Genomic DNA, 24,090 nt, shown 5'->3' on the forward strand with positions numbered 1-24,090 from the left:
TTGGCTGACGCCATACAGTAAGGGTACACAAAGGCCACCCTCTTGTCACACAGGAGTTAGGCACTGGGGAGACAGAGGCTGTCGGATCTCTGTGAGTTCTAGGTCGGCCTGATGTACATAGTTCAGGACAGCCAGGGCTGTGCAGAGAAACCCTGTCTCAAAAACATGACAAAACAAAACTCGCTCTGGAACAGACGATCATACATAAGAGTTTCTGAAGCCTACCCACCTCCACCCTGTGACACATTAGCCCCTCCCCCACTCCAGTCCCCACAGAAGCCACTACCAGCAACCGAGGAAGGACCTGAAATCCTTGAGAAGGAAGTTTGTGTAATCCATCAAGAACACATTGTGTAATAATAATTCGGTTCTCCCTGTATGCAGATCACAGTGTTGTGTAATTCAGGGTGCATGTCTATGTAATGAAGTTGTGTGTGGTGCTGTATATGTGTCTCTGAATGACAGTTGATGCAGTCATCACCCAGCAGTGCTTCCTACTATGTCCTGTTTTGTGATAATCCAGTTCATAAAGAACTACATTGGGCTGGAGAGATGGCTCAGCAGCTAAGAGCTCTTGTTGCTCTTGCTGAGAAACCAAGTTCAGTTCCTGACATCCACACAGAGGTTCACAGCCATTCCTAACTCCAGTTCCAGGAGATTCAGTACCCTCTTCCAGGCTTACACGTCAGTCATTCATACACATAAAATGATAAATAAATGTTGTCTTTCTTTGTCCTGCCCGCCAGTTCCCAGAGTACAACATGGAGACTTACTATGAATTAGGAAAGCTTGGCTGATGGCTTAGACTTGTTTTCTTTTCTTTTTTTTTTTTTTTTTTTGGTTTTTCGAGACAGGGTTTCTCTGTGGCTTTGGAGCCTGTCCTGGAACTAGCTCTTGTAGACCAGGCTGGTCTCGAACTCACAGAGATCCGCCTGCCTCTGCCTCCCAAGTGCTGGGATTAAAGGCGTGCGCCACCACCGCCTGGCTTTAGACTTGTTTTCGGTTAGCTCTTATAACTTAACCCATTTCTGTTAGTCTATGTTCTTTTATGTGTTACCTTGACCTTGTAATGCCTCTGCTGCTTACTCTGAGTCCTGGTGTCTCCACCTTCTTCCCAGTGTCCTCTGTGCCTGGAAATCCTGCCTAGCTATTGACCATTCAGCTTTTTATTAAACCAGTCAGAGTGATACATCTTCACACAGGAAGAATTACACAACAAATAAATATCAAAAAGAAAACTAGGGGCTGGAGAGATGGCTCAGCGGTTAAGAGCACTGACTGCTCTTCCAAAGGTCCTGAGTTCAATTCCCAACAACCACATGGTGGCTCACAACCATCTGTAATGAGGTCTGGTGCCCTCTTCTGGCCTGCAGGCATACACACAGACAGAATATTGTATACATAATAAATAAATAAAAAAAAAAAAAAGAAAACTATATAAAACCAGGTGTGGTGGAGCCAGAGGCAGGCAGATCTCTGTGAGTTCAAGGCCAGCCTGGTCTACAGAGTTCCAGGACAGGCTCCAAAGCTACACAGAGAAACCCTGTCTCAAAAAACCAAAAGGAAAAAACAAACCAAACAAAACTAACATGCTTGGGTGGGTGTGCCTGCAGAGTTACTCGGGAACAGATAGGAGGTCACCAGAGCCTGGGAGTCCCAAGCAGCCTGGGGAACAAAGCAAGAACCTGGCTCTGCCAAAGCGTGGGGAGCACAGAGCTCCAGGTATGTACCATGTCTGTACTCTGCATAGGTGTGAGCAGCCACAGCGGAAGAGTGGATCCAGGTTAATACCGTGCCGGGCATGGTGTGAATCTAATTAAAATGAGAAGTGCTGCCAGGCGGTGGTGGTGCACACCTTTACTCCCAGCACGTGGGAGACAGGTGGATCTCTGTGAGTTCAAGGCAAGCCTGGTCTACAGTCCAGGGCAGGTTCCAAAGCTGCAGTGAAACCCTGTCTTGATACGCCCCCCACCCCCCAAAAAAATGTGCTCACTGCAGTCACCTTTCCCAGGTAAAGTGCACACTGCTTTCTACCAGACTGGATTTCATAAAGGGAGCCCATACAGCCAGGTGTAATGGCAAACCCCGATAATCCCAGCACTCAGAAGGCTTAGGCAGGAGGGTGCCAAGTTCAAAATCGGAAAGGACTACCTGATGAGAGCCCATCTCAGAAAGAAAACAACAGCCTTTTGTAAGGGAGGAACAGGGAATGGAGCAGCTGCTGTGGTGACCTCAGGTTACAGAATCAAACTCCACTTCCCTATTATGCCTGCTCAGGTGGGCCCCTTGCCACTGATGAGCTAGAGAAACACTTCTGCTTACTGACTGCTGCTGAGGCCTCTGACTAGGGTGTAGGTGAGGGGATCCTAGAGGAGGGTCAGAGCCTCCTGTGTGAGTTAATGCTCTTGAACACATCTGCTCGCCCAGAGTTCCCAGACCAGGTGGGGAAACCCGGCAGGACCTGTTTTCTTTGGATTCTTCTGGATCTCTCTGCAATGTCCCTCCCTCCAGGGCAGGGAGCAGCACCCTCGGGAGTGGAGTCCTGTGACCTGCTATTGCACAAGGAAGGAGCCATCATGAGATTTTTTTTTAAATGACCAGCCAGAGTTACCAGAACAGAGTTTCTCTGGTCAGCGTGAGGAGGGAGGAGGTCAGTTCTAATCAGGAACCAACCATGATGGAAAACTCCAGCTGAGCCAGGCGCTGGTGGTACACGCCTTTAATCTCAGCACTCAGGAAGCAGAGGTGGGTGGATCTCTGTGAGTTCGAGGCAAACCTGGTCTACAGAGCTAGTTCCAGGACAGCCTTGGCAGTTATACAGAAAAACCCTATCTCGCCCCCCCCCAAAAAAAAGAAAAGAAAGAAAATAAAAAACTCTAGCTGGCTGCAGTGGTGGCTCCCTGTAACTCCAGTACTTGTGAAGCTGAGGCAGGATAGCCTGGGCTACATAGTTGCAATATTCTGTCTTAAAACAAGGAGGTAGGACAAAATGACTCCAAGAATAAAGCTGCCTGTCATCAAGCCTGAAGACCTGAGTTCAATCCCTGGATCACACATGTTGAAAGAGAGAACAGACTCCCTGCAAATGCTCCACACAAGTTCTATGGGACATAAGCACTAGCACGCACAAGAATAAAATGTCAAAGATAAATATAAGATCAAGTGAAGGCTGGCAAGATGGTGCAAGTAACCCATAGTGGAAGAAGAAAGCCAACTTCCAAAAGTTGTCCTCTAACTCCACATTCTCAAAGTGGCACATTTGACACACACACACTGATAATGAATTCAATGTAAAAATAAATGAAATAAAAGAGAAACCAGGCATGGTGGTGCATTCCTGCAATCACATGTGCACATAAGCACACACGCGCAAACACACACACACACACAGGAAGAAGAAAAAATGCATAAATGAGGGAGAACAGAAATTCTGTCGTCAGCAGAAACTGCTAGTGTGCTGCCAGTGCCTCTGGACAGCTTAATGGAGTGGACATTCCAAGGACTTTCAAAGATGGTCTCTCAGGATCCCAGGGCAAAGGCCAGACCTCTGTCACTAACTAGGCTAGTCCTTGACTATACCCAGGATGGAAGAGAGAAGGGTGGAAGTAGGGAGACAACAGATATCCTCAGCTACCCTGTGGAGCACAGACTGCTCCGTCACCAATGGAGTCAGCCCTTAAGCCCTGAGGAATGAGCATGTCTTCCTGTGTCTGTTCCATGATGGAGGTAGAAACGATGTCAGCTATGCAAGGATAGCATCAAAGTCATTTTCAGCCACATAGCTTAAGTCAAGCCTAGGCTCCCTGAGAGTCTGTCAAAAATAGGAGTAAAGATCTGGGCATGCTGGCTCATGCATAACTGTGCTCCCAGCCTTTGGGAGACTGAGACCAGAGACTTGTCATGAGTCTGCGGCCCTTCTGGAGTAGAGAGTAAAGCCCAGCACCAGGGAGGCAGAGGCAGGCGGATCTCTGTGAGTTCGGGGCCAGCCTGGTCTACAAGAGCTAGTTCCAGGACAGGCTCCAAAGCTACAGAGAAACCCTGTCTTGAAAAAAAAGAAAGAAAGAAAGAAAAGAAGAAAGAAAAAAAGGAAAGCTAGAAAGATGGCTCAGTGGGTCTGCTGCTAAACATGGGGACCTGAATTCAAATTTCCAGAAGCTACACCAAAAATTGGACTCATGACTAACAAGGTGGCCCACCGGATAATGGCCAAACTTAGGGACCTGAGTTCAGTAGCTGGGACCCTCGTAATGGAAGGAGAGATCCAGCTTCCCTCATTTGTCCCCTGACATCCACACGTATACATACTGACATCTACACATATACATACAATAAATAAATAAAAATACAATTTAAAAACTAAAATGAAAGCCAGGTGGTGGTGCATACCTTTAATCCCAGCACTCGGGAGTCAGAGGCAAGCAGATCTCTGTGAGTTTGAGAGCAGCCTGGTCTACAAGAGCTAGTTCTAGGAAAGGCTCCAAAGCTACAGAGAAACCCTGTTTCAAAAGAGAGAGAGAGAGAGAGAGAGAGAGAGAGAGAGAGAGAGAGAGAGAGATTTCCAGATCCAAAGAGAAACAAATTTCAAGTAGACGATAGAATACAGCCCGGGTTGTAGAGTATGCCTTCAGTCGCAGCACTTGGGAGGTAGAGGCAGGAGGATCTCTATCTACATAGCAAGACCCTAGCTCAAAGGTGTGTGTGTGGGAGAATTGAAAAAAAAGTGGAGGGGTGGTGTGAAAGATGTCATGGGAAGACAGCCCTGCAGTCCCAGAGACAGTCAGTGTGTCCATGGCTGAGGGAAAACAAAAGCTTCTGCATCAAATGAAGGCCCAGGGCAGCAGCTCCAATGGTGGTAAGCTAGTCTCCTGCCCACAAAGCCCTGGATGGGTTTGAGCCTCCGGGAGGCAGAGACAGGTGGATGTTTGTGAGACCTTGTCTCAACACACACACACAGACGCACACTAAGTACTAATGCACGCACACAAACAGACACACACACATTGAATTGACAATAAGGTAAGGGCTCAGGCGGGCTTGTGAAAGGAACCTAATTTACAGAGCAGAGCAGCAGTGCAGGGTAGGGAGGAGCACCGTGTCAAGATCTGCAGCTGCCCTAGGAAAGGGAGCACTCAGGGGACTCAGGTTCTTTTCAAGGCTTTCTTTTATGGGGTCCAAGGGAGTTTAGTTACTAAGGGTGCACTGTGGGTAGTTCTCTTAGGTCACAATCATTAGGTCACAATCATTTCTCTACTAAGCATGCACTGTCCCATAATATATAATTTAATTTTTAAAATATTTGTGTTTATGTGCATGTGTCTGTGCGTGCCATGTGTGTTGGGGTGCCATGGGAGCTAGAGGAGAGCATCAGATCCTTAGGGTGCAGCAGTAGTCAGCTGCCTAACGTGGGAGCTGAGAGCTGCAGTCAGGTCCTGAGCAGGAGGAAGATGTATTCTTAGCTGCTAAGCCATCTCTCTAGCCCCATAATGCATGATTTTGGCCAGGCTTACCCAGAATGCAGAAGCATAAGATGGTAAATAGGGGATTCTCCCAGAATTTACTTGAGGACACTGTTTATTTTGTTTCTTTTGTTGTTTTATCATGACAGGGTTTCTCTGTGTAGTCCTAGCTGCCCTGGAACTCACTCTGTAGACCAGGCTGGCCTCAAACTCAAGAGATTCACCTGCCTCTGCCTCCCGAGGGCTGGGATTAAAGTCATGTGTCACCACTGCCTGGTGATTATTTTTATTTGTATGACTATTTTGGGGGTCTTGTACCCTGGGACCTCCTTGTGACCCTACCCCTGCAGTAGTTCCCAGACTGAAAGTTTCTCACCCCCCAACCAGGGCAGCAGTTTCACTGATACCCACTCTGGATTGTCTGGACATTATTATTTTTTAATTTAATTCGTGTGTGTGTGTGTGTGGAGGTCAGGGGGCAACTCTAGATGGGCTTCCTCAGGTTCTGGGATTAGAACTCGGGTCACTGGACCTGCACAGCAGGTCCCCTTACCTATCACCAAACCGTTGCTGACTTTGGATGTTATTTCATTCAATTTTTGTTGTTGAAACCTCTAGCCCAGGTGGTCTCTTGCTTCATTCGAGATGGCCTCCTGAAGCACCATGACCTGCCTAATGGAGGGGGCTCTCATGTTGTCCAGGCCACTCTCCAAAGATGAGCTTGACCCTTTGATCCTGAGTGCTGACATTATAGGCCTATGCCATCAAACTGGGTTCCAGGTGGTGCCGGGGATTGCACCCATGGGATCCCGCGTGCTAGGCTTGCACTCTACCAACTGAGTCACATCCTCAACCCCTGAACCATTTTTAAACCATGTCCCCGGGTCCCCCTAGGCCAGCTAAGTCCTTATTCTAACTGCAGACTGGGTGACTGTCCCCTAGGCAGGCCATTCTGGCTCTGGTCCCAAGACAAGGAACAGGAGGCATCGTCCGGTAAGGGGCTGTACCAGGCCAAAGAAAACCCTACACTCCTCTCTCCCCTGCAGTGTACCACTGGGCAGAGATGCGGACCAAGATGCGCATCATGGGCTTCCACGCTGAGGCTATCAAGCCGTTGAACGAGGCAGCAGCAGCCGAGCTGGGCGCGAATCTGTTGGGCGAGGCCATCATCTTCGCCTGCGCGGGCAGCTGCCTACTGCTGGAGTTCTGGCGCCAGCAGTCACTGAAGCACCGCAAGGAAGTGGAGCGCGTGGCCTCGCTGCGGTCCCTGAGGGCAGACGTGGACCGCCTGGAGCAGGCACTGGATGAGCTACAAGTGCAGGTGCAGGCGGCAGTGTCGAGGAGCGCGCTGGAGGAGCTGCGGGCTGAGCTGCGGGCGGAGCTGCAGGAATTCAGAACCCAGATCTGCGAGGAGCGCCAGGAACCTGAGCCCCAGCCCTCTGAGGGCCCAGAGTAGAGGCCTTGGACTCTGACCTTGGATATGGATTGCTGTCTGGGCTTGTTCCACGCCTGGCTTCTCTGCGTGGGCCCACTGCGAACTGAGCCAGCTGACATGTCCTGGTCTCTGGGGACAGAGGGATCGATCCTAGGCCGGGAATGGTGTGAGTGTTACTTTCCACGGCGGTCTCTCACCCACTGGTGCAGCATGTTGGGGAACCACCTAAGAGCCCTTCGCCTAGGGCGCTGGCCCATCTCACTGGAACACTCCCTGCCTAGTGTCCGTCTACCTCACTTTTAAGGGAAAGAGTCCGGCTGGCTCCTCCTGCCTTTAGTCTGAGTTGCCTCTGCCTGGCATTCTCCCCTAGTGGACCCTCTTCCTTTAATCCAGGGCACTGCCCACAAGCTGGCTGGGTGCATCTTCCTCTTCATGTCTCAGGAGAGGGTAAGCTGGTTCTTATCCCATTTCCCTGTTTCCATTCAGCCCCTTCATTGCCCACCACCGCTCCCTTGAGAGCCTCTTTGCTGGAACCATCTGCACCCTTACCACGTGGGCCAGTGCTATACCTCCCGTCTGCCAACAGCCTTACCTCTGACCAAATGGAACATTCCAGAAGACCAATAAACTCCCTTATTCACTAATTTACTAACACACTGGGCCACAAACGTTGGCCTATGAGCTCTGACTTCTATTTTTTTAAGACTTTACTACACGTTTTATAATTAAAGGAGCCCCAGGTTAAAGAGTGTGTCTCAAATCATTACATGCTGAGTGGGTGGAAGTGTCATTCATTCCAATTGGGAGGGGACTTCTATTGACAAGGGGGCAGCCATCTTCTGAGACCTTTCCCAGGTACATAAAGCATTCCAGAGTTGAGATAAGACTTAAGGGCCACACAACCCCACACTGTAGGATGAAGCAGGCTGGTGAGGACCACGGACAGGACCACCATAGCAGAGTGCCTGGCGGAAATAGGAGTGTGTATGCAGAACGGGGAAGAAAGAAGCAGAGGGCAGTGGCATCCTTGCAAGGGTTCCCACAGCTGGGAGCAATCCCCGCCTCCCAAGTGACTCCAGAGGTCTTCACATTTATAAAAACCGCAGATTTATTCAGCGAGGGCCGTGTCCAAGAAGCTAAGGTGTGAAAGTCGGAGGACCTATTTTTCCTCTTCTCCTTCCCTCTCACTTCATCTTCCCAGAGGGCAAAAATGGTCTGGACCCTAAAATCCTAACCCCAAAAAAACCCCCACAAAACTGAGATTCCAAAAAAGTTAAAGAATCTTAATTCCTCATAGAAAAGAGGGAGGAGCCAAGGTAAAGGGGGTGGTGTTCCTGGGGTGGGGGAAGTCCGCCCACCTGCGGGGAAGCCTCTCCCCTTACAACGCTGCCTCCTATGGGACAAGCCTGGGGTTATGGCTTTTAAAAACTCCCACACCCCATTTTATCAAAACCAAAGAGAAAAAAATTTCCCTTCCCCCCAAAACCCAAATATATATATATACTTTTTCTTTAAAAAAAAATCCAAGGCATTAAAGCGTTAAAGTGAATCCAGAACAAGGGAAGGTGAGATTCCCTCTTCCTTCCCTTACTGTGGGGTTACTCAGTACATCCCCAGCAGAGGAACCAGCCCCAAGGGGATGGTGGAGGGGAAGGAGCAAAGGGAACAAAGGGGTGGGACCTCCTTAGCCAATCAGCAGCCAGCTTGGGTGTGGTCATGGCACCAGGGAGCCACACCCTCTGGAATCTTCCAAGAGAGATAGTGAGGGAGAATTCCTTCTGGTGTATTCTGGTCAAGTTGAGGCAGGGAAAGCAGGCGTCAGGCGGGAAGTCAGAAAGGAGACAGGTCTTCTGGGTCCCCATGGTCAAGGAGAACCCCGCTTCCTCAGCTCCTGGATAAAGGCTGGAAGGAGGGAAGAGGAAGAATTCAGGCCAGTCTCCATCCCCTTCCCTTCTAAGACAGGTTCTTTCTACAAACTCAAGGCCCTTGCAATCGCTGCATCAGAACCAAAGTTCCTCACCTTCGATTATTTCCTCTTTCATTTTCTGCAGCTCCTTCCGCACCTCTTCCAGAAGCTCCTGAATAGAAACAGAGAGGCCCTGCACTGGCAGAAACAGTGACCCCTCTCTTATTTTATCTTTTCTAAAGTTCTTTAAAAATTACTTAGTTGCGTGCTTTGTGCCTGTCCGTGCATGAGCGCATGCCATACTGCACGTGTATCGGGAACCGCTTGAGAGAGTCAGTTCACTCCACCATGTGGGCTCTGAAGATGGAACTTAGGTCGTCAAGATCTGCAGGAGCACCTCTAGCTACTGAGCCCTCATAACCAGGTAGAACCTAGGGCATCTTTTTTTTAATATTTCTTATAGTTTATTTAATTTTAGTTTATGTGCATTGGTATGAACTGGATCTTCAGACAGTTGTGAGCTGCCATGTGGGTGCTGGGAATTGAACCCGGGTCCTCTGGAAAAGAAGTCAGTGCTCTTAACCGCTGAGCCATCTCTCCAGCCCCCCTAGGGCATCTTGAATGCTACCTAATACTACTGCTGAGCCACACCCCAGCCCCTCACTGGGGGATTCTAGGCAGGGGCTCTACCACTGAGCCACACCCCCAGAGGGGGGATTCTAGGCAGGGGCTCTACCACTGAGCTACACCCCAGCATCTCACTGGGGGATTCTAGGCATTCTGCTAAGCAGGGTTCCCTCTCTCCCTTTCTTCTTGACTAAAAAGACAGGAAGCTGGTTCCACAACCCTTCCCACCTTCATCCTTTGACACAAATTGCCAAGGTCACAAAATGATGGGGATGTTGTATAGGAGAATCTAGATCTTTGATTGCAGCAGAACATCCAGTAAGAAGCTTGCCAAATGTGCATAGTCTCCTGCCAACTCCGACGAGAGGTGGATAGCTGGAGCCACTGAACTGAGGAGTCTGGGTACTCACAGTGAGAGACAGGCACTAGAAATCGGTGTTTCTCCCCCCCAGGGGCCCACCCACCATCTCCCTTTTCAGACTGGCAGACTGAGGTCTCTAAGCCTTCTCTAGAACCACTCTGGACCCAGGTCTGTCTCTCAGCATCAAGAGAGCTGTTTCCCCAAGCTACCTGCTTCACTCTCTCCAAATCAGAGTCATCACTGGAGCTGGGGGCAGGGGGGTGGGCCTCGGAGGTAGTCACAGAAGAGGAAGACTTCATCCTGGAAGAGTGGGTATGAAGCAGACTGAGGTTAAAGGCGCACTGCTCCCCTTTCCTGGTCTAGGGGTCACGGTGTGTTCCTCCTTGTTTTTATTCTTTATTTTTGGTTTTTCGAGACAAGGTTTCGCTGTAGCTTTGGAGCCTGTCCTGGAACTAGCTCTTGTAGACCAGGCTGGCCTCAAACTCACAGAGATCCGCCTGCCTCTGCCTCCTGAGTAATGAGATTAAACGCATGTACCACCCGGCATGTTCTCCCTTGTACAAGGGAAAAGCTCAACTTTTTTGAGAGGTAGATACCCAATACGGATGGCCTACCTTGGCAGGGTTGTGCTGTTCTTCTCCCAGGGTCGGCGCACAGGTTCTGGGTGGATGGGGGAAGCAACAAATCAGAAAGCTCAGAGGTAATCATTGCCTCCCCTCAATATACCACCACCCAACCCACTAGGTCAAAGAACTATTTTAGAAAACTACAATCCCCAAGTATTATTTTCACAACTTTCTGATGCAAATGCTTTCAAAGCAGGAATAATGCACCATGGGATTTGTAGTTTCTATGGTTAGACAGGGCTGTCACTCACCACTCTGGGCGGGGACCCGGGCCTCTGGCTCCTCCTGCTGGCGGTAAATAAAAGTGTCATAAGCCACCCTTTATATGCCAATGTTCCTCTTCCAGGTCCAAAGCCAGAACAACCCTGTCACACCTCCTCCCTGCCCGAGAGAGCGTACATCTTAAGAATATAGAGCAGGAAGAGTCCCCGACTTACACTAGCCGACTCGTCTTTGGGGGGCTTCTCCCCAACCTGTGTGGCTTTCCTTCTGCAGAGGGGCAAGCAAGAACAAGCCACAGTTCACGCTCTGCTACTCAACAGCACCCTTCCCACTGCTATGTTCCAGGGTAATCTGAAGCTAAGAAGGGGCCTGCAAGATGGCTCAGTGGATAGGGCTACTTGCCACTAAGCCAGATCACCTGGCTTAACCCTAGGAACTCATGTAAAGTTGAAAGTAGAGAACTAGCCAGGCAGGGTGGCACACGCCTTTAATCCCAGCACTTGGGAGACAGAGGCAGGCGGATCTCTCTGAGTTTGAGGCCAGTCTGGTCTACAGAGTGGGTTCCAGGACGTCAAAGATATACAGAGAAACTCAAAAAACCAAAAAGAAAAAAGAAAGTAGAGAACTAAATCTTGCAGGTTATCCTCTAACTTCCAAATCTGTAACCACACATATAAATAAACACACACATACACACACACACACACACACACACACACACACACTGAGAATAAATGTAGTAATTTTTTTTTGCGGGGGGGGGGAGCTCCAGGCAGATCTCTGACTTCAAAGTCGAGCCTGGTCTACATAGTGTCTTAAACAAAGACAGATGGAAACAGCATGGCACAAGCCTGTAATCCCAGCAACAACAATCCTGCTATGGTCAGTGGGATGGTTCAGTGCTTAAGGGTGCTTGCTGCCAAGCCTGATAACATGAGTTCGATTCCCAGAACCCACATGGTGAAAGGTGAGAAATGACTCCTCCCGGGTGCCGGGTGCCGGGTGCCGAGGGAAAACTCATACAGACGATGAGGAAAAGTCAACAACTTAAGGGAAGATGGCTCCTCCAGAGGACCCGGATTCAAATTGTGAACTGAATGAGCACCTACACACAGCTCACAACTGTCTGTAATTCCAGTTCCAGGGAACCTGATACCCATGGCAAAACACCAATGCACGTTAAATAAAAATAAATAACTTTTATATATATATAAAACATTTTAGGGGGCTGGAGAAATGGCTCAGTGGGTAAGAGCACTGGCTGCTCTTCCGGAGGACCCAGGTTCAATTCCCAGCACCTATATGGCAGCTCACAACTGTCCAGAATTCTCGTTCCAAGGGACCTGACACCCATGGCAAGATACCAATGTGCATTAAGTAAAATTCAAAAAATTAAAAACAAACAAACAAACAAACATTTTATATATATATATAAAAATACTCAGCTTACACACTGTTCCTCTAGAATTTGGAGGGGTTTCCTATAATTCTCATGTCTGGAAATCATAAGAACTGTAAGGCTGAGAAGGTTTCTAGATCAGCAAGCTGAGATTCTTAAGAACCCGAGCTTCCGGAACATTTAAGGGGAATCGCCTAGGGTTGTAGCACTGAGTCAGGGACCTGTGAGCCACCTCAGAGGAGGACAGTCTCCAGCACTGTGTCCCAGACATGGCTGTCATAGGCAGGCAGGACTGCCACCCAAAGAAACAAAGAAGCCAGGTACAGCTGGGCCATCCTAGAACTCAAGCCTGAGAGGCAGAGGATGGGGTTCTGCATGGGCTACCCATGAGAGGGAGGGGTACCATCAGCACCCCAAAACTGTCACGTGTGGCTGTCTTCTGAGGAACCCAGACTCACCTCCGGGCCAGCATGGCGTTCATCTCTTCCATGAGCCCACCAGTGCTTCGACTACTCTCAGCTTTGGGGGCCAAGGGCCCCCCAGAGGCCTCCTCCTGCTGTAGGAATGAAAAGGGGGAGAGGACTTTAAAGGCAGGCCAGGTCACATCCCAGCTCTCTTGTGACACCTTTTAGGGGACTCTGACTACTGCCCATTGTCCCCTCAGGGCTTCATCTCCCAGCACTCCCAGCGGCTCACCTTGCTTACTTTCCTGAGTTTGGCTCCAGCAATGGCAGCAGCTAGGCCCGTGGCTCCGGAACCCCCACCACTGGGGCCCTGAGCTGTAGGGAGTGGGGGTGCAGGGGGTGGGGCTCCCCCTGCTCCATGACCTGCAGCAGATACCCCTGAGGGGGGCAGACCCGGGGGTGGAGGGGGACCCGGAGGCGGGGGAGGTCCTGGAGGTGGAGGGGGACCCCCAGCTTGAGGAGTAGGTGGGGCTCCTGCAATAAATACACAACAGCATTGCGGAGAGAGAAGCCTTCTTCTTTGTCCAGCCTGCCCAACCCGGTCCTCCAGGGAGGTCCCCACGACCCAGCGGCTGAGTCATCACCTGCATTGGAGACCCGGCGCTCCATGTGCTCAGGCTGCCTGTGCAGGGGAAAAGAAGCTTCCTTCAGCGCCCAGGCCAGGCTAACCATGGGGCCAGAAGCCTCTGGTTCCTCGCTGAGAGGTAGGTCACCAGCAAGGCCAGTGCCTGCCTCCTACATATGTCTTCCGAGGGCCCAGGGAGGGAAGGATGAGAACGGGAAGCAGGAGGCACCAGCGGGGCCTGGGTGCAAGCATTCTTTCCAGCTGATTACAAAGTGGCCAAAGGTTTCAGAAAGCTGTGGAACCCCAGTGTGGAGTCGGGGGCACCAGAATGGTGCATTCACTTATCAGATTCTTGGATGCGGGGGTGGCAGTTTTTTTCTTTTTTCTACTGAGACAGGGTCTCACTGGGTAGCCTTGGCTAGCCTGGAATGCACTCTGTAGGCCAGTGTGGAGTCTGACTTGCCGACCGGCCTGCCTCTGCCTTTCAAATGCTTAGAATTAAAGGCATTCTCCAGCATTTCAGGCAAAGGGTTTACTATAACAGGGTCTCAGGCTGAATTCACTATGTAACACAGGCTAGCCTCAAACTCTTGGCAATCCTCCTGCCTCAGCATCCTGTATACTGGCACCAGGCCCAGCTTTGCAGTATGTTTACTGAACTCCAGGAGCTTGGGGAGTGGTGTCTGAGTGCTGCATGCTTCTAGACTCTTGGGCGTTGGACTTTTCTAGAAGGCAAAAGTGCAGGGTTCTGAACCTGGTGAGCTATGGGACATCCTAAAGGGAGGGTCCCCACCTTTTCTGTTGTTCCACCTCCTCTGGGGAAGGGCCATTCTGCGCAGACCAGGCAGGGGGTGCTGGGGCCGGGGGAGGCCCACCTCCTGGAAGGTGAAAGGAAACACACAGTGAGAAGCAGCTCCACCCTCCCTCCATCTCTGTCCCTCCATAGCAGGCAGCATGCAGGAGAGACAGCAAGGAGCAGCCTCCCTGGGCCTGAGCTGCTGTCAGGTGGGTGCTGTTGACACCCAAGGGACACAGAGGTGCCACACTAGTCGTTAAGCCGTGCAGGTTGGAAATCTGCAGGAACGATCACTTTTGCAGCCCGAGGAACCGAACACAGGCCTGCACTACCGACTGCATCTCTCCATTTCTCCACGCACACACAGTGGGCGAGTGGGTCATCAGCACCGACTAGGCCCTGGGAAGCCAACGCCTCAGCCTCTGGGCAGTTTTCATTCTACAGAAAGCAGAGTGCCCGCCTAGGACACAACCTTGAAAGGGCTGTCTGAGGGGGCTAAGGGTGTGACTCGGTGGTAGAGCCCCTGCCTAGAATCTCCCAGTGAGGGGGTGGGATGTGACTCAGTGGTAGAGCCCCTGCCTAGAATCCTCCAGTGAGGGGCTGGAGTGTGGCTCAGTGGTAGAGCCCCTGCTTAGTGAGTCCAAGGCCCCTGTTCTCAGCACTTGGGAGGCAGAGGCAGGCGGATCTCTGTGAGTTCGAGACCAGCCTGGTCTACAAGAGCTAGTTCCAGGACAGGCTCCAAAAAACCAGAGAAACCCTGTCTTGAAAAACAAAAAAAAAAGCCGGATGGTGGTGGCGCACGCCTTTAATCCCAGCACTTGGGAGGCAGAGGCAGGCGGATCTTTGTGAGTTCGAGACCAGCCTGGTCTACAGGCTCCAAAACCACAGAGAAACCCTGTCTCGAAAAACCAAAAAAAAAAAAAAAAAAAAAGCTCTTTGGGCTGGAGACATGGCTCAGCGGTTAAGAGCATTGCCTGCTCTTCCAAAGGTCCTGAGTTCAATTCCCGGCAACCACATGGTGGCTCACAACCATCTGGATTGAGGTCTGGTGCCCTCTTCTGGCCTGCAGACATACACACAGACAGAATATTGTATACATAATAAATAAATAAATATTTAAAAAAAAAGGAAAAAAAAAAAAAAAAAAAAAGAAGCCTATGGGGGTTAAGGCAGCTGTGGCTGAGCCTGAAGGCCCAAGCTCAGTCCCTGTGTCCACAAGGTGGAAGGAAAAAACAGACGCCTACCAGGTGTCCTCACTTCTGCACAAACACCAGCTCCCAGTGTGCACACACTACACGGATAAATGTAATTTAAAACCTTTAAAGAAGTAGAAATAGCCGGGCAGTGGTGGCGCACGCCTTTAATCCCAGCACTTGGGAGGCAGAGGCAGGCGGATCTCTGTGAGTTCGAGGCCAGCCTGGTCTACAAAGGGAGTTCCAGGACAGGCTCCAAAGCTACAGAGAAACCCTGTCTCGAAAAACCAAAAAAAAAAAAAAAAAAAAAAAAAAAAAGTAGAAATAGCACAGGGAGACTTTATTTCATACTAGGATGGTACCCAGGGCCTGGCATACACGAGGCAAGCCTGTATCACGGAGCCTTTGCTATACATCACATCTGGCTATGTAGCCCAGAACTCTCCATCCTCCCACGTTCCACCTTCTCAAAGGCTCGTATTACAAGTACGTGCCACCGTGACCAACACAGGGAGCACAGTGGAGGCTGGACAGATAGACATCTTGGTCTAGCACACGATCATAGCGAACATGCTATCTCGCCTCGGCATACACCCGGCATGGACAATTCTCACGGGAATTTCCATGTTATCCGTGGGTTAGCTGACTTAGATAGGTAGACCCAAGCCCCAAAGGGCAGGATAGCAGCTTCAGGCTGTACTGCACTGCTGAAGGGTCCCCTCTGCTCACCCCAACCCCCATTTAAAAACGTTGTATGTATAGGTGCTATGTGTGTGTGTCATGTGTGCCGAGTCCCCACAAAGGCCAGAAGATGTCAGAATCCTCAGGGACTGTGAGCCATTCACCACATGGGTGCAGAGAATCAAACCCAGAAGAAATGTAGAAGAGCAGAAATGCTCTTAACACTGAGCGATCTCTCCAGCCCCCCAACATGTGTACACACACATATGCACATATACTTCTTTTTAAAGATAGAATCTTACATAGCTCAGGCTAGTCTCTGCCTTGTTGGGTAGCTGAGGATGGCCTTCATCTCACTATCCTCCCGTCTCCACTGGCTTAGGGCTTAGTGACAGGCATGTGCCACCAGGCCTAGTTCAGCTCTTTACCTACAGACTGCTGTTCCCAATCTGATTTTATGTATTTATTCATCTGTCACAGGGTCTTGCTATGTCATCCTGGCTCACCTGGGACTTGTTACAATCCTCCTGCCTCAGCCTCCCAAGTGAGCCTCAGCACCATCCCACCTGCCCATCTAACCTTCCAAGGCCTCTAGGGCACTGGCCATGCCGGCTGCAAACTGTGCTGCATCCTCCTTGCTGCCAAAGTTGAGGCCCCAGACCTGGCGGGCATCGCGCCACTGATGGAAGATGGGAGTGGCCTGATTGTACTTGACACCCCGGATGATGGCACAGTTGATAACCACCTACAAGAGGGAACAGGTTGGTGGAGGGTGACAAGTGCTGGGTGGCAGGGAGACGGGGGACAGAAGACAGGACAGAAGGAGCCCGCACCTGCTGGTCTGGCTGCAGCTTGCGGCCAACAACTCGAAAGGAGTTTGCAGTGGGGTTGTGGTAGATCTGGACGCGGCTGAAGGCCTGGGGACCAGGGCCAGCAGGGAGCCATCGCTTATTGCCATCATCATAAAGCATCACAGTGGCCCGGCTGGAACAGATGACCGTTTCGCTGCCAGGAGAGAGAGAGAGGGCCAGTCACATTCTCCTAGTGGGTCTCTGGGACGTGACAAGCATGTGAGGAAGAACATACAGAGGGAGACGGAGAGATGGGGACAGACATACTCCCAGAAACCCAGACAGAGCGTGACACACAGTCAGAAGATACCAAATGGAGAAAAGTGAGAAAAGACAGAAGAACAAAGCATGACCCAGAGAGGTGGCTCAGCCGATTTAAAAAAAAAAAAAAAGGGGGGGGGGGTTACCAGACGCCAAACTGAGGACTCAAGGTCAATCTCCTAGGTCCATAAAGAAGAAACAGAAAACTGATTATACATATAATCCCCCAGTGAGGAGGTGGGGTGTGGCTCAGAGGTAGAGCCCCTGCCTAGAATCCCCCAGTGAGGGGCTGGGGTGTGGCTTAGAGGTAGAATGCTTGTCTGCCCAGCTTTCCCAAGGCCCTTGGTGGAATCCACAGTACTATTTTAAAAAGATACAGACTGACAGAGGAGGACGCTATGGGAAAGAGATGGACAGGCAGGCCGTACACAGGAAGAGGCAGAAAGGGAGATAAGTAGGGCCCAAAGGCTTGAGGTGAGGACCAGGCGGCTTGCTCAGGGTATTGGGCTCAGCCTCCAGAGTCTCAATCAAAAGCGAATACAGGTTGACTAGAAAAGGCAGAGATGCCAGAACTAGTAGACAACCAAGAAGAGAGGTTATAACAGCTCCTGTCTGGCCTCAGTTTCCCTCCTCTAGCCCCACCTCTGCTCTCTGCTCAGATCAGAAGAGGAAGCTGCAACTGAAGGGCAGGAAGTGTGAGGAAAGGAAAGATCTGGATCCTTCCTGGTGCGCTTCCCCAGGGGCTGCTTTTACTGGCCACCTGGTCCTTCTGGTTCCCCAAGGCACAAACAGCCATTTGGCTTACATTCCTGGCTGCGCTGTCACGCCCTGTGGCTGGGGATGGAGACACAAGGGAGGCCCACACAGACCAGTGTGTTCAGGAGCTAAGGAACACCTACCTCATGGCATGGCATAGTTGGCCCAGCCTGGGGATCCGAAGCTGTGATAAGTCAGCTCAGGTTTGGAGTCTGACACCACAGACCTGGGTTCAAACCCCCCCACTGAAGTTGTCTTCCACATGACCCAGAGAGCTGATTCCCCTCCTCACTCAGGGAAGACATGATGGGCCCCACCTCCTGAAGGCTGTGAGGAGGGGGAATGAGCTTAGTTAAAGGACTGGGCATGGTTCTACTGAGTACTCTGTCACTCAGTACTGGGGTGCTGAGTGCTCAGTACTGCCAGTACTAGGGTGCCCCGAACATCTCCATCACACAAGACTCCCCCTCATACACCTGTCCTGTCCTGGGAGGTTCAGTTCTCCTCCAGGGCAGGCACTAGTGCTCCAGACAGGAAGTAACTTGGCCAAGGTCACACACACAGACAGGGGAAGTGGGAGGAGCATAGGCCCCACCTACTCCCACCAGACAGGGGAAGTGGGGGGAAGCCCACCCCACCCCCACCAGGCTTTTTCCTCAAAAGAAGAAGTTTGTGGTTTCCAGGGGAGAGAAACTGCACCCCACAATGGTGGGTCTGGGGTCTGGGGTGTGATGCCATGCGGTAGAGTTCAGCAGGGAAAGCCCCTTGGCAGGCCCCGGCATTGCAGACTGCGCCTAGCACCCAACTTTGCATGTATGCTGCTTCGCTATCACCAGCGCTTTAGCCAGGCCCAGGCCTTGAGCCTTCCCGAGTCTCACTCTGTGCCCCTGTAACCCTTCAGGATGGATGCTGTTCCTCTAGGAGAGGCCCAGAGAGGTTGCGTATCCCACCCATAGCCACACAGTCCCTGTGTGGCAGAGCGAGGCTCTGAAGCCAGATGTCTCCCAGGTCCTAGTCTTAACCACAGAGCTGTGTGTCCTACGCACATTACAGGCGTCGTCTGAAACAAGCATAGCTTCAGGGACTGTTTCTGATCTCAGGCACCCTTGGCAGGGCAGGGTTAAAGCCTCACCCACACCTGCCACCCACACCCAGGGCAGACTCTGGCCAGATGCCCAAGTTATCACTGCCCCACCCAGGTGCACTTTGGCCTCCCAGGTGGTCCTCTGGTCCAGAGAGAACACTGCTGGCTGGGTAACCCTCAACGAGGCTTTAAGAATGACCTTATAGAAAGACCCGGACCCTGTTAAGACCCAATCTCAGTGTCCTCATCCTCCAAAGCCAGGTCCGCTGTGGCTCCAAGGGCTCGCGGCTGTAACCTTCATTCTGTTCCTGCATCCCCTCTCCCCTGGCTCATCCCCGGCCCTGTCTAGATGGCGTCCCCACCAGAAGCCCTCCACCTCATCTGCACCAGCAATCCTTCATGCTTGGCAGGCTGGAGACACCCTTGCAGCTCAAGTCCAAGATAAAAACAAAAACCAGAACCAGCCTCAGCTGGATGGGGCCTGAATCCTTTGTCACCCCGGCACTCAGGAGGCAGAGGCAAAGGAAAATCTCAAGTGAGAGGCCAGCCTGTGCTACACGGTGCCACCCTGTCACAGATAAAGACACCAGACTACGGCTGGCGCGATGGTCAAGGTGCTGCCTCCAAGCCTCAGGACTCGAGTTCAATCCCGGAAGCACACATTGGCGGAAGGGGAGAACAGACGGACGCCACCACACAACCAAAATCAAAATCCGGCCGGCAGGAGCTGGAGAGATGGCTCAAAGGTTTAGAGCATTGGCTGCTCTTCTGAGGTCCTGAGTTCAATTCCCAGCACCCACATCGTGGCTCACAACCTTAAGGGAAAACAACAAAAAACAAACAAACAAACAAACAGGCCAGGCAGTGGTGGCACAGCCTTTAATCCCTGTACTCCGGAGACAGAGGCAGGTGGACCAGTGCAGCCGGGGCTGTTATACAGAGAAACCCTGCCTCCAGAAAAAAAAAAAAAGTGCTTAAAACAGAAAAGGTTAAGAAATAGTGAATCAGGTCAAAAGCATGAAAATTTGGAAGTGTGTTTTCCTCTCAGGCCCTTGTCACCTCAGAAGCTGCCTGTGTCAGCTGCCACCTTTTTTTTTGAAGCAGCACCCCTTTGAGCCACAGTCCTTTGCCTTTGTAAAAATATCAACCCCCACTGTTTTCTCATCTTTCAATGAGGTTAAGCATTGGTTCAAATGGGAGCCTCCCGGGCTCACTTGCTATCTCCCTAGCTGTGTGATCTCTGCCAAGTGTCTTCACCTCTGTGTCTGCATTTCATCACGTGTCACAGGCTAGCCCCAGTCTAGCTCATCAGTTTGCTCAATGCAGCCAGTTGGGAACAGCGCTGTCGCTGACCTTCGGATGTCAGCAGCTACTGTGGAGTCTGCTCTTTACAACTGCTGAGTCCTCCTAAGTGCCAGTGCCATTCCGGGTCCTCGGGATGCGAAGGGAGCCAAAAGGATCCTTGGGGACTCGATGTTTGAGCAGAGGAAATAAGGAGGGCTAACTATTCTGGGCTAGACAGCATAAGCCTGGGATCTTGTTCTGGGAGGCAGAGGCAGGAGGATCTTTGTATGGCTTCAAGTCAGTCAGCCTAGGCCACGTGGCGAGACTCTGTACCCATAAGGAGCTGCAATGGAAAATCCCCACAAGAGGGACACACCTGTGATCCCAGCTCTTGGGAGGTGGAAAGCTGGGAAGATGGCTCAGTGGTAAAGGTGACTGCTACCAACCCCGACGACTGAGGACCGGAGTTAGATTCCCAGCAGCCACATGGTGGATGGAAGGAGACGCGACTCACATAGCTGTTTCTAAATTCCACATCCCTCACACACACACCCTCACCAAAATAAAGAAATGTAAAAACAAACAACTTTTTTTTCTAAGAAAAAAAAAAATCAGAACAGAAAATTACACAGCTAGGAACTCGGCATGGACGGAGGATGGCAGGGTGAGTGACTGCAATTTCTTTCGGGGTCTCTGTCCTCCCTGGGCAGCCAGTCCCCGATCCCACCCTCCGTCTCCCTCCAGCCTGAGAATCCCCAACTCACTGAGTCTGTTATAAAAATAAAAGGGGTCAACAGAGGCCTGAACCCACAACCCTGCAACTGAACCCCCACCCCACAGTTGGGAGTCCTAAGGTGGAGGGGACAGAGGTGACCAAGGGCGGGCACCTTCCTCATTCAGTCTGGCCCTTCCCTTTGCTGCTTACAACCATCCTGAAGCAGGTCACATTCTGTATGGAGTTTTGGGGGGTTCATTTTACTCCCTCCGTCCAGGCCTCCCCCAGTTTCTCCTAAGTGAAAAGGATGGTAAAGGCGGTTGATTTATTGTAACAGGCTCAGTGCAGCCCATACTGACCAAGAACCTACTTCCTCTGTAGCCCACGCTGACCTCAAACTTGCTCCATAGCAGAGGATGACTTAGGGGGAAATGTTTATTTAATCGTAAAAGTGTGTTACTTGTACAAAACAAAAGCCCTGCACAAAGATTCTATTTTCCTTTTTCTATAATACCACTAGACTTAGACAGTCCCAGGCACAAATTCAAACATTACCACCTCCCAAATTCTTTGATTTTTATATATTTACTTTTGATACAAGGACTCAGTAGCCCAAGCTGCCCTCCAAGTGCTACCGTTACAAGCATGAGTCACCGCACTGAACTCCCAAACTGCTAAACTTTAATTGGTCATTTCCTTAATGTCTCTGTGCCTCTGTTTTACTACCTGTAAAATGGGGGCAAGACCAGGACACAAGCTTGCACTAGCATCACACTTAACTATGGTGGAGGTTTAAAATGGAATCAGCCCCATATTACAGCGCCTGGCACAAAGACGTGTGGCTGAACCCGCCTCATCATTTCAAAATAAAATAACAGTTGCTGCTTCTGTTATTGAATGAACCCAAATGCTTTCAGAACTCTGTCTGCCCAAGAGCCTTCAGACCTCTGACCCCTGCTCTGCCTTTCCAGCTCCCGGATGCAGCAGACACTCGACAAATATTTGTCAAACTGGGAGAAAAAGAACCATATCTTGTAATTTTCCATCTCAGCTACCTCCCTTCCCACTGCCCCCAGGGTTGTCTCCAGTCAAACCAGTCCGCCCTCTTCCCCAACGCAGCCCAAGAACCTCTGAGGACCCTGGACCCAGGTTTCTCAGTCTCTGGGCCTCAGTTTACCCAGCTGAAAATAGGAGATGGGTCTCCTGCACTTTCTTTTACTCCTAGTTGTCCTAGGATTAAAGTGACAGCCCAGGACCCTCCACCCTCAGTGGAGGGAGGTTTGTCACAGCCAGAGGGGGGCGGGCTTCGGGAGGACTGGGGCTGGGGGTGGGGGTGCAGGGGGCCGGCCTAGACGTTGCTCCTGCCCTTTTACGGTCTCAGCGAGTGAGGCGGCACTAACTCGGACATCCGCCATCCGCCTTCCACCGGGCCTGGGACCGGAAACGGGTGGGGGAGGGGCGGGACTGGGGGCAGCAGAAGAAGGGGGGGGAACGAGTGAAGGAACTGACCCCCTTTCGGGGGACAGCACTCCCGTGGGGGAGGGAAGGACAGACGGGAAGTCTCCAGGGTGTCTCGATGTCCCTTCTAGCTCCAGATCCCAACACTCCCACATACCAAGGAACAGACGTGTGAGGGTGGGAGGGGTCCTCGCTCAGGGTCCTAGACAGGAAAGTCACCCTGATGTCAGAGGGCAAGAGTGGAGGATGTGCACACGGGGGGTTAAGCCCAAAATGTCCCCAGGAGACTCCTCCCCTAGCCAGGGGCTTTGGGGCAGGAAGTCCCAGCCAAAGTGGAGGAAGGGAGATAGTATTGTCAAGATGTAGCCCCAAGGGAGAGATTATGGGGGCGCTGACGGGAGGCCTCTGCCGGCTCAGGCCCCGCCCTCAGGTGAGCCCTGGAGTTCAGGGCACGTCCAGAGAAGTCATTAAAAAAATAAATAAATTAAATCCCTAGGTCTCCCTCACCCCCAGGATTAAATTCCAGAGAAGAGAGCTGGAAGAAGCTGGTAAACCTGGGTTCCTGAGGGAGAAGGCTGTGACCTTGACGCTTTCCAGCGCCCCCTCCTCCAATCCCACGGCTTGGGGAAAGGGGGTGACACCGGGCGACATTGAGAGCCCAGGGGGAGGGGCCGTGATGTGGGGAAAGCAGCTGGCCCACAGTGCTCACTCGGGGGCCCGCCCCCCACACCAGCTGTCTCGACAGGTGAGTCAGGAAGACAAAGGCCCCCCTCCCCCAGCTGCCGCGCCCCCTCCTACCCGAGCCGCCAGGTGCGGAGGGGGGCGGGAGGCAGAGCCGTCCTGGGCCTGGAGTGCTCCCGGGCCCTAGGACCCAGCTGGGGTACCTAGCGGGAGAGAAGTCCCATCCAGACCCTCCAGGTCCGTGGGTCAGATTCGCAAACCCCCTCCACAGGAGAATCTCCGTGTCCCCCAAATTTAGAGGCATCAAGAAGTAACCCCGAAGTTAAGGACCGCGGTCCCGTTCCAAGACGTTCATCCAGCGCTCCAGACGCAGGGGTCCGAAGACCACTACCCGAGGTTCAGAGTTTCAGGGCTCGGGTTCTCAAGGCAGCCTCCCACAACCTCCCCAAGACCTGGACTTGAGTTTGGGGCGGTAACTGTGAGTCCCGCTTAAACCGGATGGTTCTACCTATCGGCCAACTCGGAGGTGCTCCCTCAAAAGTCTTCAAATTCTGAGTCCCGAGAGCGTCCCTAAACCTGAAAGCCACCAGAAGAACCTCAGCCGGCGCCGCCTCAAGCCTTTGGGGAGTAGTGCGGAGAAAGTGGGTGTCGATATTTACAGATCGCTCCAGGAGGCATCGGCTCAGAGTTGGGACGCCCAAAGCCCGGTGCCCCTTAAATCCAGCCCTGGACGAGCTGGGGTGAGGGGGACAAAGGCGGGGCGCCGAGCTGGCATGGAACCGGGCTGGGGGATTCGGGGCTCACCTCATGGCTGCGCGGAGGGCGGGCGGCGCGCCCACGGGGAGTGCTCCCGGGGCGCCCCTGATTAGAAGTGCAGGGGTGCGGGGCTGGCTCCAGGTTCTGCTCAGTGTCTCTCGGGGTCCCGCCCCATAGAGTCCAGCTTCCTGGGGAGAACGTGGACCGGGCCGGGGCGGGTCCTCGGGCGCCTCCTCCCTCTGGTGCTCTGCTGGACTGAGATCCCCAGCGTTGGTAAGCGGGGTGGAAAGTCCGGACCTCTCCGGCGCACCCCCTCGGCCGACAGCACCTACGCGGTTACTCTTACTACTGTACTCTCTTTGCTACATTTCGTTCCAAAATTCCACTCCCCGCACCCACAATGCCCCGCGCCTTAAAGGGGCCGTGGACACCTCCAGGCGGGGGATGGAGAGCGTTTAAAAGGCAACGCGGAACCTTCGGCTTCCGCAATTGCACTCCTTCCCCAGCTTGGTG

The 24,090-nt window shown here is 52.0% G+C and overlaps 2 protein-coding genes across 3 annotated transcripts; one reads left to right on the forward strand and one right to left on the reverse strand.

Annotated features, from left to right (window-relative positions):
* The first annotated feature begins 6,501 nt into the window (after nt 1–6,501).
* Nucleotides 6,502–7,191, forward strand: LOC130870384 (optic atrophy 3 protein-like). The gene has a single exon (XM_057763098.1). It carries the CDS (start codon nt 6,520–6,522, stop codon nt 6,910–6,912), a length of 393 nt encoding a protein of 130 aa, XP_057619081.1. The 5' UTR covers nt 6,502–6,519; the 3' UTR covers nt 6,913–7,191.
* A 772-nt stretch (nt 7,192–7,963) lies between these two features.
* Vasp (vasodilator stimulated phosphoprotein) lies at nt 7,964–23,969 on the reverse strand. 2 transcript variants are annotated; one of them, XM_057763224.1, is made up of 13 exons: nt 23,626–23,925; nt 16,565–16,736; nt 16,311–16,476; nt 13,855–13,939; nt 13,081–13,118; nt 12,729–12,970; nt 12,491–12,588; nt 10,849–10,900; nt 10,663–10,699; nt 10,400–10,445; nt 9,995–10,085; nt 8,912–8,969; nt 7,964–8,793 (listed from the first exon to the last, which is right to left on the reverse strand). In XM_057763224.1, the coding sequence occupies exons 1-13, from the start codon at nt 23,628–23,630 to the stop codon at nt 8,756–8,758; spliced, it is 1,128 nt and encodes a 375-aa protein (XP_057619207.1). In that variant the 5' UTR covers nt 23,631–23,925; the 3' UTR covers nt 7,964–8,755. The 2 variants fall into 2 exon arrangements, with proteins under 2 accessions (XP_057619207.1, XP_057619206.1); XM_057763223.1 differs by having other exon boundaries at nt 7,965–8,793; nt 10,663–10,696; nt 23,626–23,969.
* Between the last annotated feature and the right edge of the window lie 121 nt (nt 23,970–24,090).

This window comes from Chionomys nivalis, chromosome 2, assembly GCF_950005125.1.
Source record: "Chionomys nivalis chromosome 2, mChiNiv1.1, whole genome shotgun sequence".
Taxonomy (NCBI): Eukaryota; Metazoa; Chordata; class Mammalia; order Rodentia; family Cricetidae; genus Chionomys; species Chionomys nivalis.